This window comes from Ranitomeya imitator, chromosome 6 (genome assembly GCF_032444005.1).
Source record: "Ranitomeya imitator isolate aRanImi1 chromosome 6, aRanImi1.pri, whole genome shotgun sequence".
Taxonomy (NCBI): domain Eukaryota; kingdom Metazoa; phylum Chordata; class Amphibia; order Anura; family Dendrobatidae; genus Ranitomeya; species Ranitomeya imitator.
In genome coordinates, this window is record NC_091287.1 from 325868197 (window position 1) to 325880983 (window position 12787).

The 12787-nt window shown below is 48.3% G+C and overlaps 1 protein-coding gene across 2 annotated transcripts in view; it reads right to left on the reverse strand.

Annotated features, from left to right (window-relative positions):
* NUP153 (nucleoporin 153) overlaps window positions 1-12787 on the reverse strand; it is an 89606-nt gene that overhangs the window by 52136 nt on the left and 24683 nt on the right. For both annotated transcript variants that reach the window (XM_069730838.1, XM_069730837.1), the window contains exon 7: window positions 10806-10847. In XM_069730838.1, the coding sequence (XP_069586939.1) occupies window positions 10806-10847 (42 nt within the window). The remainder of the gene's footprint in view (window positions 1-10805; window positions 10848-12787) is intronic.

Consider the following 12787-nt stretch of genomic DNA (forward strand, 5'->3'; position numbering starts at 1 on the left):
TTTGGGAAAGCATTAAAGGGGTCTCGAAGGGGGGGTGGGGGTAGGGAGGGAAAAGGGGGGAGTTATGTTCATAAAATATATGATTATCTGTGAATAACAGCTTGATGTCATTTGTTATCATTGATTTTCCTTAATAAAAATTTATCTGATTAAAAAAAAAATGAACAACAGTGATAAGCAGTTCTGCTGGAGATAACAGGATTTTTGGTTGCTTACCATAAAATCTGTTTCTCGGAGCCTTCATTGGGGGACACAGGAACCATGGGGTGTATGCTGCTGCCACTAGGAGGCTGACACTATGCAAATAAAAGTTAGCTCCTCCTCTGCAGTGTACACCCTACCGACAGGAAGTAGGATATTCAGTTAGTGAGAAAGCAGTAGAAGCAACATGTAATGAGAAAGAATAATATTATAATAATAAACTATATAGCGCCAACAAATTCCGCAGCGCTCCACAGATTAACAGTTTCAAACACTCAAAGAGTGTTCAAAGCACTCAAACAAAGCTATTCAACTTGGGAGGGTGTTGTGTCCCCCAATGAAGGCTCCGAGAAACAGATTTTACGGTAAGCAACCAAAAATCCTGTTTTCTCCATCTCCTTTCATTGGGGGACACAGGAACCATGGGACGTCCAAAAGCAGTCCCTGGGGTGGGAAAAACAGACTTCCATCAGGTCAGAGGACTCACCACTGCCGCCTGCAGGACCCTTCTGCCCAGGCTGGCGTCCGCTGAAGCATAGGTATGGACCTTACAAAATTCGGCGAACGTGTGGATGGAAGACCAGGTTGCCGCTTTGCAAAGCCGTAGGGCGGAAGCCCTGTGGCGTACCGCACAGGAAGCGCCGACTGCCCGGGTAGAGTGAGCCTTTATCTCAGGAGGGGGCACTCTCTTCTTGACCCGGTAAGCCTCCAAATTGTCGTTCTGATCCAGCAAGCAATAGTCGCCTTGGAAGCCGGCAGGCCTCTACACGCGCCATCAGGAATGGCGAAAAGAGAATCCATCTTTCGGAAAGCAGCCATGCTAGCCAGGGAGATCCTCAATGCCCTGACGAGGTCCAGCCTGTTCCAACGATCGGTCCAGAGGAGGAGTCGGTGCTGGACAAAAGGAAGGTAGAACGATGTCCTCGTTGAGGTGGAAAGGTGAAAACCACCTCGGGAGGATAGGAAGGCGGACGCCTGGGACCACCTTGTCCTGGTGGAAAATCAAGAAAGGAGGTCGGCAAGAAATAGCCGCCAACTCGGAAACGTGGTGGACCGAAGTGATGGACACAAGAAAAGCCACCTTCCGAGATAGAACTGACGGGGAAAACTCCCTGAGAGGCTCACAGGGGGGAACCCCTAAGAACGTCCAGCACAAGCTTTAAATCCCATGAATCCACAGAGGCCCTGTACGGAGGGACAGCGTGGGCTACTCCTTGAAGGAAGGTCTTAACCTGTAGTTGAGATGATAACGTCTTCTGAAAGGGAAGAAGAGCGCAGAAACCTGGCCCTTTAGGGAACTAAGAGCGAAGCCCGAATTCAGTCCTGCCTGAAGGAAAACCAAAATGGAAGGCAGGGAAAAGGACATAGGTGAAAAGTGGTTGGACTCGCACCAACAAAGGAAAGCCTTCCAGGTACGATAGTAGATCCTGGAAGACAAAGGCTTCCTAGCCTGGATTATAGTGTGACTCATCCGGGCCGAAAGGCCAGACGCTCTTAGAACTGTGGTGTCCACAGCCACGCCGTTAAACTGAGCAACCGATAATTCGGGTGGCAGATCGGACCCTGAGACAGCAGATCGGGTCTGTCTTGAAGGCGCCAGGGGGCGTCCGTGAGAAGATTGACGATCTCCGCAAACCAAGAACTCCTGGGCCAATCTGGGGCGATCCCGGCACCCCTTCCGCCTTGATCTTTTTTGACAGCTTGGAAGACAAGGGAAGGGGTGGGAACCGATAGGGGAGCACGAACTGCGACCAAGGAATGGGCGGAGCGTCAACACCACTGCGAGAGGATTGCGGGACCTTGGGAGGACCCGAGGGACCTTCTTGTTCAATCGGGACGCCGTGAGGTTCACTTCCGGAGTCCCCCATCAAAGAGCTATCCGATAGGAGACCTCCTGAAGTAAGGACCATTCCCCTGCCGCGAGGACCTCGCGGCTGAGGAAGTCAGCGGCCTAAATGTCCACGCCAGGGACATGCACTGCGGATCTCACCAGGACCGTTGCCTATGCCCAAAGGAGGATCCTGGAAACCTCGGCAGAGGCCAGAGAACTCAGAGTCCACTCCTGGTGGTTGACAAATGCCACTGCTGTGGCATTGTCTGTCTGGATTCAAATTGGCAGGCTCCTAAGAATCCTTACCCAGTGAAGGAAAGACAGAAAGATGATCCGGAACTCGAGGACATTGATCGGCAGAGAGGACTCCTGCGCCGACCAATAACCCTGAAAAAAACAAGTGACAAAGCCCCGCGCCTCAGCCGAGCAGGCTGGCGTCCGTCGTTACCACCTGCCAGAGAACTGGAGGAAGGATCTGCTCTGAAGGATCTGATCTGGGATATGAGAAGTGACCTCGGCCACCAGTCGAGGAACCGTTTGACCCGGGAGAAAACCGGATCGGACGATGTAGGGAGAAGACAGACCTGTCCCCCTGTGATAGAATAGCCTGCTGAAGAAGTCTTGAATGAAATGGGCAAAGGGAAATCGCTTCCGATGTTGCAACCAACCTCCCCAGGACCTTCATGGCCCATCGGAAAGGAGGGAAGCCGAGAACCCTGGAGCAAGCGAACTTCCCAACGAAGGAGGAATATCTTGTCTTCGGGAAGGAAGACTCTGGTCCGACAAGTGTCGAAGAACATGCCCAGAAATACGAGGCGCTAAGAAAAAGACGGGACTTCTTCCTGTTGACGAGCCACCCGCAACGGCTAGAGTGTCGGGGAAGATGGATAGACTTTCGGGAGCCTGAAACCGAAATTCCTGAGCCTCCATGGAAGCAATTACTGAACGAGGGGATTCCATCCTGAAGTGTCTCAGACGAAACTTCTTGTTCCGCAAATTGAGATCCAGACTGGGACGAACCTGGTCGTCCTTTTTCGGTACAAAGAGATTCGAAGAGAAGCCTGAGAACCGTTCCTGTTCTGGGACGGGAACGATTACCCCAGATTTAAGGAGGGAAACAATGGCTGTAAAGAAACCCGGGACTAGAGCGGGGTCTCTTGGCGGTCGGGATTCGAAGAAAACGATTCCGGGGCCGTGAAATGAATCTATTTTGTATCCAGAGGATACAAGTTCCCTGACCCATGCGTCCTCTACTGAGGAGACCCAGACATCACCGAGGAAGAGGACTCGGCTGCCCAGCCTTGGAAACGGGCTGGGGTCTAGTCTTGAGTCATGCCTAGGTGGAACTTCCAGTCCTAGACCTGGAGAATCCACCTTAGGAGTAGCGGGAACGACAGGAAGGAGTCCGAAGAATACCTTCTTCTCTTAACGTGCCTGTGACCTCTGCTGTTGTGAAGAGGAATCTGATGCCGCGAAACGACGAAAGAGGCCAAAAAGACCGAAGTTGCCGCCTAAGGGGAAGTAGGCGAGGTCTGGAGAAGGGGTCTGGAGAAGGGGACTGGTGCCGCCAGTGGCGTCCTTAATAATTTGGTCCAGCTTGGAACCGAAAAGACGTGATCCTTGAAAAGGCAGGCTCGTAAGGGACTTCTTTGATGACTCGAGCCAAACAGTGCGACGGCTGGCAACAACATTACTGGGCACCTGTGCGGCAGAAGACGCAACGTCCAGGGAACAAATTATTCCCCGGCGTGCGTAATCTGGGTGGCAAGTTCCGCCAGCCGGTCTGGTGGAGATCCAGCTTGAATGCCCCAACGGAGTTGTTTAGCCCCTTCGGATACAGACTTCGAAACCCAAGTGGAAGCAAAAGCCGGGCATAGGGATGATGCGGCAGTTTCAAACACTGACTTCACGAAGAATTCCATGATCCTATCGATGGAATCTTTCAGAGCCGCCCCACCGGACAGCGTGAGGACTGTGTTGGTGGCAAGTCTAGCAGCCGGCAGATCCACAGGGGGAGAGGTCGTTCTCTATCGTCTCTCATTCCGGTTGGCAATGAGAGCCGGAGGAAAGGAATTCGTCTGGTCGAATTCGCTCTTTCTCTGGCCAGAAGCTCCTCAAATTCAGGATGAGGAGCAAATACCTTGGGAGGTTTTTTAGACCGCCTAAACGAAACCGCCTGATCTGCGGGTTTCGTAGAGGAATCTTAGATGCCACAGGTCTGATTTGTCGCTCCAATGAGGCTTTGAACCATATCCCTCATGTTAGCGATTTGGTTCGAATCCGGCCCCAAATTATCCTCCGAAGGCACATCCGAGAAAGCCTCGCCCGACTCGGGGGGGGGGGTGTTGGGGAAGGACCAGGGGGAAGTTGACCACAGAGAAGAACCGTGGGGTGAAATGGACCGAGAAGAGAACTCAGACCGGCGTTCCTGTCTGGATCTTCCGCGGCCTGTATTAGAAGTCACGGACGGAGCTTCTTGCGACCCGCTGGCTACTACGGAAGTCTGCAGGGGCAACCGATCTAGCACAGACACAAGGGTCTGGGACACCCGTGTGAGATCCGCTACTGATAGAGACAGAGAGGAAGCCCAGCCCGGAGTGGGGACTTCGCTCTGAGGCGGAGCAGCAGGGGGGGTGTCCTGGGCGGTGAGCATAATGTGGGTTGCTGCAGGCCTGCCTGAGAAAAAGTAGGAGGCCGGAAGCGACCTCCCTTAAAATAAGACCGAACGGGCCCCTGAGGAAAAAAATCAGAAGGTTAGAGGGGAGAGTGTCAGTCTGCAGTGCAGAGCTACTCACGGCAGACGCTGCGGTGGGCATAATGGGGTTGCTGCAGGTCTGACAGAGGGGAGATGAAGACGCAAAGTGTTTAACTAAGGCAGAAGAGGGAGGACAAAAGCGACTTCCCCTAAAATTAAACATGGCGAACGAACCCCTGAGGAATGCCAGAAGGTTAGGGGACAGGAAAGCAGAGGAGAGTATCAGTCTGCAGCAGAGCTACTCACGACAGGTGATGGATGGAAAGCTGCACCTCATGATATCGATGGTCCTTAACGCAGGGGTGCATGCAGACAGAGCAGACTTCTGGGACACTCTTCTGTCCGGGACCGGCTGCAATGCTGAGCCGCAAGGGATGAGGACGCCAGGCTATGCGCTTTGAGGAGCCAGCGCAAGGCGGTCCTGGTGTCGAAAACAACTTCAGGGGCGCAGGAGAAAGTGGGCGGGGCTAACTGCCAAGATGGCGCTGGTGGGCGGAGCCCACCGACTTGAGCCAGTCGGGCGGGAGAAAAGCCCGCCCGATGTAAGGAAGGAAGTGGGCGGAGTCGCGGCCGGAAGTAGGCCCCGACTTCAGTGAAGTCGGGGCCTAAATTAGAGGCCGGCGACCACCAATGCAAGACCGCGGCGCCGGAGCTGTGTGCCGCAGGTAGGAAGCGGCGCTGAAGCCTGGGACAACGGCATCGCGGCCGGAGCAGCGCGGCTGCAGGGGCCCGAAGCGGCGCGGCGGCCTGCAAATGCCGCCGCGCTGGCACAGATGGCAGGGCAGCCGCTAAGGGCGGCCGAAATCGTGCGGTCGCAGGGGCCAGACGCGGCGCGGTAGCCTGTAAAGGCCGCGGCGCCGGAACAGGAGGCAGAACAGCCGCAGCTATGGAAGCACGGAGAGCACGGCCGCCAAGCGGTAAAGCGATCTCGGCCCGTGCGCGCAGAAAAAAAAAGGCCCCTGCAATTGCGTGCAGCTGCCCGCTTGCAACGGGCGAAGACCAGTGGGATCCCCCCCTTTGAAGATCTGTATGGGATGGGGAAATACTCACCTTAAACATCCCACGCCGTTACTAACCTGAAGAGGAATCAGACGTCCAGGGAGCTGATGGACGTCCTCGTCTCCGCAACCGACAGGCTCTGGTTGGCGAGTGGGTGGGGGACGGATGCAGGACCGGACTTCTAAGCACGCTTGTGTGCTAGGATCTTGGTCCTGCCGAGGGATCTTTGAGGATACGGGGTGGCAGTACACACCGTAATCATAGTCCGTATTGTGGGACTACAGGTGTGACTGTTCACCCTGTATCCCTCCGGGAAACCTGTAAGAAAATGACGCACATTGAGGTAGATAAGGGTCTAATGAAAGACCCGTGTCCACCTCCTACTGACACTAAGCTAAACTGAATATCCTACTTCCTGTCGGTAGGGTGTACACTGCAGAGGAGGAGCTAACTTTTTTATTTGCATAGTGTCAGCCTCCTAGTGGCAGCAGCATACACCCCATGGTTCCTGTGTCCCCCAATGAAAGGCGATGGAGAAAGACATTTCTTACTTCTTGTGTGTCACTGTTCTCCACTGCCCTTATCAAATCTTATACTTGGTTAAACTCATGCTGCCCCAACCCCCCTACTTACAATGTATGAAACTAAAAGTGAAAATGTGTTGCAAATTCTTAGTAGTAAAGCTCCTCCTCTAGACTAGATGTTTGGTGTGCGTCTTCCAAGCATCTCACAGCTGCTACTCAGAAGAGGAAGACTAAGAAGTATTATCCTTTCAACAAACTTTGCATCAGTTAACTGTGAGTACATGAGGAATAACAGTATTACTGACCACTATATCAGTTGTACAACCTGGCAATAATTTTGTACAACTGTTTTTAGGAAAAACAATTGTCATTTGGATTGTGAATGCAGAATTAAAAACCTGAGAATGTCAAAGAAGCGTCACATTAAATCAGCTGTATTTGAATATTCCACCATCTCTCAAGATAGAAAACATTATGTCTGTCAGCGTATGACAAATGATCCAGACGAAAACAAATGCTGTGAAGCCAAGATCAGTGCATATTCAGGCAAAGATAAAAATGCTCCTACCAGAGCTTCTAATCTAAAGAGACATTAACAGCGCTTTCATCCAGAAGTACTGAAAGCAGTGGATGAGAAAGACTGCATCCAAACCAATGAACCAGTGCCCAGCTCTTCCAGCCAAACAAAGGAGCAGAGAACTTTGCAGCCATCAGTTGAAAGATATTTTGTCAGTGACAAAGTTACTGTGACAATGACAGTAGATACATTTAAAAACAGATCATAGAGCTTGTTGTAAAGGATAGTGTGCCTATTTCATTATTTTCACGACCAGCTTTTATGTGTCTGAATGGGGAAATGGCCAGCAAGCTTGGGGTTTCTCTGGAGAGAGAGAGAGTATTAGAAAATTAGTAATCGAAGAAGCTTTTAAACAAAAGGAAGAACTTAAACTCTCAAGGGACGCTTTCTGTTTCTTAAAACGGATGCCTGCACACGTCACAGAGTGAACTATTTTGCCATCAATGTCCGATTTCTTTGTGACAAAAATGAAATAGTTACCAAGACATTGGCAGTAAAAGACACCAAAGCTCATCACACCAGTGAGTTTCTCCAGGTCTTGGTGGAAAAGGTTCTGCAAGACTATGAACTTAAAAAAGAGCAAGTTATTTCTGTTGTATCTGACAATGCTTCAAATATGATACGTACTATTAAGCTAATGAATGAGAGTAATGATGGTGACCAGCAGCTAGTAGAACATTCTGGGTCCACAGACACAGAAATGTTTGAAATAGAGGAACACAGTATTGTAACTGAGGAGCAAACTGAAGTTGCTTCAGATGAACAGCAACACGATGGTTTAGATGATCTTGTTGAAACTGTCAATACGTTATTTCATTCATCACATGCGCTGTGTTGTGCATATGCTACAGCTGGCTATAAGATACAGTCTGCAAGAAGGACATGCTGCTGCACTGATTGGCAAGGTGAGAAAATTGGCTACTGTTGCCAGAACCCCTAAAGTTGACTCAATTTTGAAGAGACGTGCTGGAAAAGGGGTAATTATTGATCAAGCCACACGATGGGGCAGTACTTGCTTAATGATTCAGCGCTTGGTTGAAATGAAAACCTTTCTCGTAGACATGGCTAACCCTCAACTGACGCTAAATGAAAGTCAGTGGAATCAGGTGACTGAGCTGGAAAAATTGCTAGAGCACCCATTTACAGTAACTAAAAAATTACAAGCAGAGGACTTAACTCCAGGTATTTTCTTAAAGGAGTGGAAGAACCTGATGTTTAGCCTGTCCCAAAGAGGAGGGTTAATTGCAATAGGCATTGCTACATCAATGAAACGGAGAGAGGAGCTACTATTACAAAATGACATTCTTTTGGCAGCTGTTTATGTAGAACCAATGCATCGGATTCTTCTAGATGATCAACAGCTAACTAAAGGAAAAGAAGCTCTGTTTGAAATAGCAGTAAGGATGAAAGGGTTGCAGAACAGTCAGGAGGAACAAGAAGAATTTGGTCGTCCTGCCACATCTCACCCTCATCAACTGAAGAATTTAATTTTGAAAAATATTTGGATCACAAGGACCGTGCAAAGCGTTCCCGCATAGACGAGTCATCCCCATCAAAGAACACAGCCAGTACATTTCAGCAGAATTTTTCATGTGCACTAAAAGAAATTGAGAAATTTGACCGTTCATCAAAAATAACAGTGCAACAAGCGATTCCTCTGTATCCTGACATTGTCAGAGATGTTGCCCGAGTGGTTACTGCTTTGCCACCAACCCAAGTTAGTGTAGAGAGGTTGTTTTCTGCTCTCAAAATAATTAGATCAGATTTGAGGGCATCCATGAAGGAGGAGCGGACAGAGGCAATACTTTTTCTGAGGACAAATTTATAGATTTCTTCTTATTAACTGCATAACAGTGTTTATTGCATATTTACTTACAAGAGAGTTTAGAAAAGCTTATAAAAGTTATTTGCTATATTCTAATTGTATCCTAATAAATATAGTTTTTGCTCTAAGTGGTCTGATTACTTATGTGATGGTGAGAAACTGAATAAGCACGATGTTAATATTTGACAACAGTAAATTTATTGTTACGAATTGGCCATTTATAAAGGAGTCGGAACCTGATAAAATCCAGGAGTCGGAGTCGCAACTGTGGCTTACCGACTCCACAGCCCTGATATAGAGTGGTAGAACGCATGTGCGACTGCCCTTTTCGTTGTCTAAAGGGGAACGTTTCTCCTTGTGGAAATTGCCAAGACGACGTGTAGAGACTTATAGGCCATGCACAGCTCCTCTATGAATTTATGCATGCAAATAGCCTCTTCAAAGAGGAAGAGGACTTTTAATACAGTGCCACCTATTGGATGCAGCAATTCTAAAAAGTCAATACTGACCTTTCACAAGCCTTGCCGCATCACTTAGGATAAGAGGCCAAACCAGAAACTCTATTTGCAGACATCTGTGTCAGCGCGTTTACCCCTCCTCAGTCCAAGGCAGGACATTTGATTTGGCCAGGTAAAAGCCATTGACTAGGCATCTAAGTGGGAGTGTTTCTCTTTGTGGAGAGTGCCAAGCCGGCGTAAGGACACTTATATGCCACTAGATGGTAGCCCGATTCTAACGCATCGGGTATTCTAGAATATGTATGTAGTTTATTTATGAAGTTTTCAGAATAATGCAATTTATACACAGGATTCGGCCAACCGCGACCAATAAGCGAAGCGTGGTTCAAATCCCACGCCAATTCGCGGCCGGACTGCGCCTGTCGCTGATTGTTCGTGGCCGGCCACGTAGTATATAGCACAGCCCAGCCCAGCCCAGCCCACGGAGCGTATAGCACAGCCCAGCCCACGGAGCGTATAGCACAGCCCAGCCGACGGAGCGTATAGCACAGCCCAGCCCACGGAGCGTATAGCACAGCCCAGCCCACGGAGCGTATAGCACAGCCCAGCCCACGGAGCGTATAGCATATTGCACAGCCCACGCAGCATATTGCACAGCCCACGCAGCATATTGCACAGCCCACGCAGCATATTGCACAGCCCACGCAGCATATTGCACAGCCCACGCAGCATATTGCACAGCCCACGCAGCATATTGCACAGCCCACGCAGCATATTGCACAGCCCACGCAGTATATACAATGTGGGCATCATATCCCTGTTAAAAAAAAGAATTAAAATAAAAAATAGTTATGTACTCACCTTCCGTTGGCCCCCGGATCCCGGCGAAGCGTTTACCGATGCTCCTTGCGCGCTCCGGTCCCAAGAGTGCATTGCGGTATCGCGAGATGATGACGTTGCGGTTTCGCGAGACCGCTACATCATCTCGCGAGATCGCAATGCATGGAGCGGTCACCGGAGCGTCGCGAGGAGCGGGAAAGGCCTGTTCTGGATCCGAGGGGCCGACGGACGGTGAGTATATAACTATTTTTTATTTTTTTCATTATTTATAACATTAGATCTTTTTACTATTGATGCTGCATAGGCAGCATCAATAGTAAAAAGTTGGTCACACAGGGTTAATAGCAGCGTTAACGGAGTGCATTACACCGCGGCATAACGCGGTCCGCCAACGCTGCCATTAACGTGTGTGAGCGCTGACTGCGGGGAGTATGGAGCGGGCACTGACTGCGGGGAGTAAGGAGCGGTCATTTTGCTGCCGGACTATGCCCGTTGCTGATTGGTCGTGGCTGTTTTGCTGCAACCCATCAGCGACTTGGGATTTCCGTTACAGACAGACAAAGACTGAAGAGGACCTTAGACAATTATATAGTAGATGAATTTCTCCTCTGGGAATAGGTGGAGCTAGAGTTCAAGTCCTCTTCATCTCTGAAGCAGCTATTTGCATGTGTTATTCAGACAAACTCCTTGAAACAGGGGCTTAGGCACTTTAACAGAAAGGCAATTGTTTTTGTGGACTAACTAAGCATTTTGAATTGAAATCATAACTGTCCATTTCCACAATAATCTACTCACCATTGCTGAAGGAGAGGAGATTGAAGGTATTCTTCTAGCATCCTGGAATAAAAAAAAATAACTAATTGAGCATACAAAATAAAAGCGTTAAGCTAGTTTCACACATCCATGAAGCATGGATCATGCTCAGATTGTAATCCTACCAGTACTACCGCTGAGTCTCCTGACCTTTGCCAAGTGCGTCACCGGCATACACGAGGCAGTTAGCTAGAGCCAGGAGACTCACTGACATGGCTAATTTCTGTGATCCAAGCGCAATTTGTGCTTTGCGGGTGTGTGAAACGGGCCTTAAACAGATTCCTTCACAATCTACCAAGTATTTTTTTTTAAAGGGACAGGTATTGAGATTTGGCCACACAGTCTCAGCAACAATCACTTAAGGCTTTTTGGGCTTATTAAACCAGATGTAACACAAACGCCATGCAGTAATTTCAGCAAGTGCTAGATAATGTGTTAATAAAGCTAAGTATCAGACACCACCTTTTAAAAAACATTTAATTTTAGAAAGTAAAGCTTTGAATATATTTTAAAAATACTTATTGTACAAGGTAAATCAATACAAGGTTTTGATGTTTTGGTTCCGTACCCCAGAAAGTCTCCATAAATTTAACCCCCTGGATCTGGATGACTGCTGGCGCTGTGGTACTTTGATTGGATCTGAGACACACATCTTTTGGACATGTCCTAGACTGGCCAGTTACTGGGAGTCAGTCAAATCCCTCATACAAAGGTTTCTATTTACAGAAGTGCCATCGGATTCTGCAGTCTATTTATTCAGTATCACCCCTGGGATGGGAAAGATTCATCTAAGTAACTACTTCATATGCCAACAGCAGCTAGGTGGTTGATAGCACGCCACTGGAAGCAGATCAATCCCCCCTCCTATCAGGACTTGTTAGTAACATAGTTATAGTTATTATTATTATTATTATTATTATTATTAAGGTTGAAGGAAGACTAAGTCCGTCTAGTTCAACCCATAGCCTAACCTAACATGCCCTAACATGTTGATCCAGAGGAAGGCAAAAAAATCCCCATGTGGCAAAGAGTAAGCTCCACATTGGGGAAAAAAATTATTTCCCGACTCCACATACGGCAATCAGACTAGTTCCCTGGATCAACGCCCTATCAAAGAATCTAGTATATATACCCTGTAACATTATATTTTTCAAGAAAGGTATCCAGTCCCCTCTTAAATTTAAGTAATGAATCACTCATTACAACATCATACGGCAGAGAGTTCCATAGTCTCGCTGCTCTTACAGTAAAGAATCAGCGTCTGTTATGCTTAAACCTTCTTTCCTCCAGACGTAGAGGATGCCCCCTTGTCCCGGTCTCAGGGCTATGATTAAAAAGGTCATCAGAAAGGTCTTTGTACTGTCCCCTCATATATTTATACATTAACATAAGATCACCCCTTAGCCTTCGTTTTTCCAAACTAAATAGCCCCAAGTGTAATAACCTATCTTGGTATTGCAGACCCCCCCAGTCCTCTAATAACCTTGGTCGCTCTTCTCTACACCCGCTCCAGTTCAGCTATGTCTTTCTTATACACCAGAGACCAGAATTGTACACAGTATTCTAAGTGTGGTCGAACTAGTGACTTGTATAGAGGTAAAATTATGTTCTCCTCATGAGCATCTATGCCTCTTTTAATGCATCCCATTATTTTATTTGCCTTTGTAGCAGCTGCCTGACACTGGCCACTACATATGAGTTTGTCATCCACCCATACACCCAGGTCTTTTTCATTGACGGTTTTGCCCAGAGTTTTAGAATTAAGCACATAGTTATACATCTTATTACTTCTACCCAAGTGCATGACCTTACATTTATCCCCATTAACCCCTTCATGACCAGGGGATTTTTCGTTTTTCCGTGTTCGTTTTTCGCTCCCCTCCTTCCCAGAGCCATAACTTTTTTATTTTTCCGTCAATTTGGCCATGTGAGGGCTTATTTTTTGCGGGACGAGTTGTACTTTT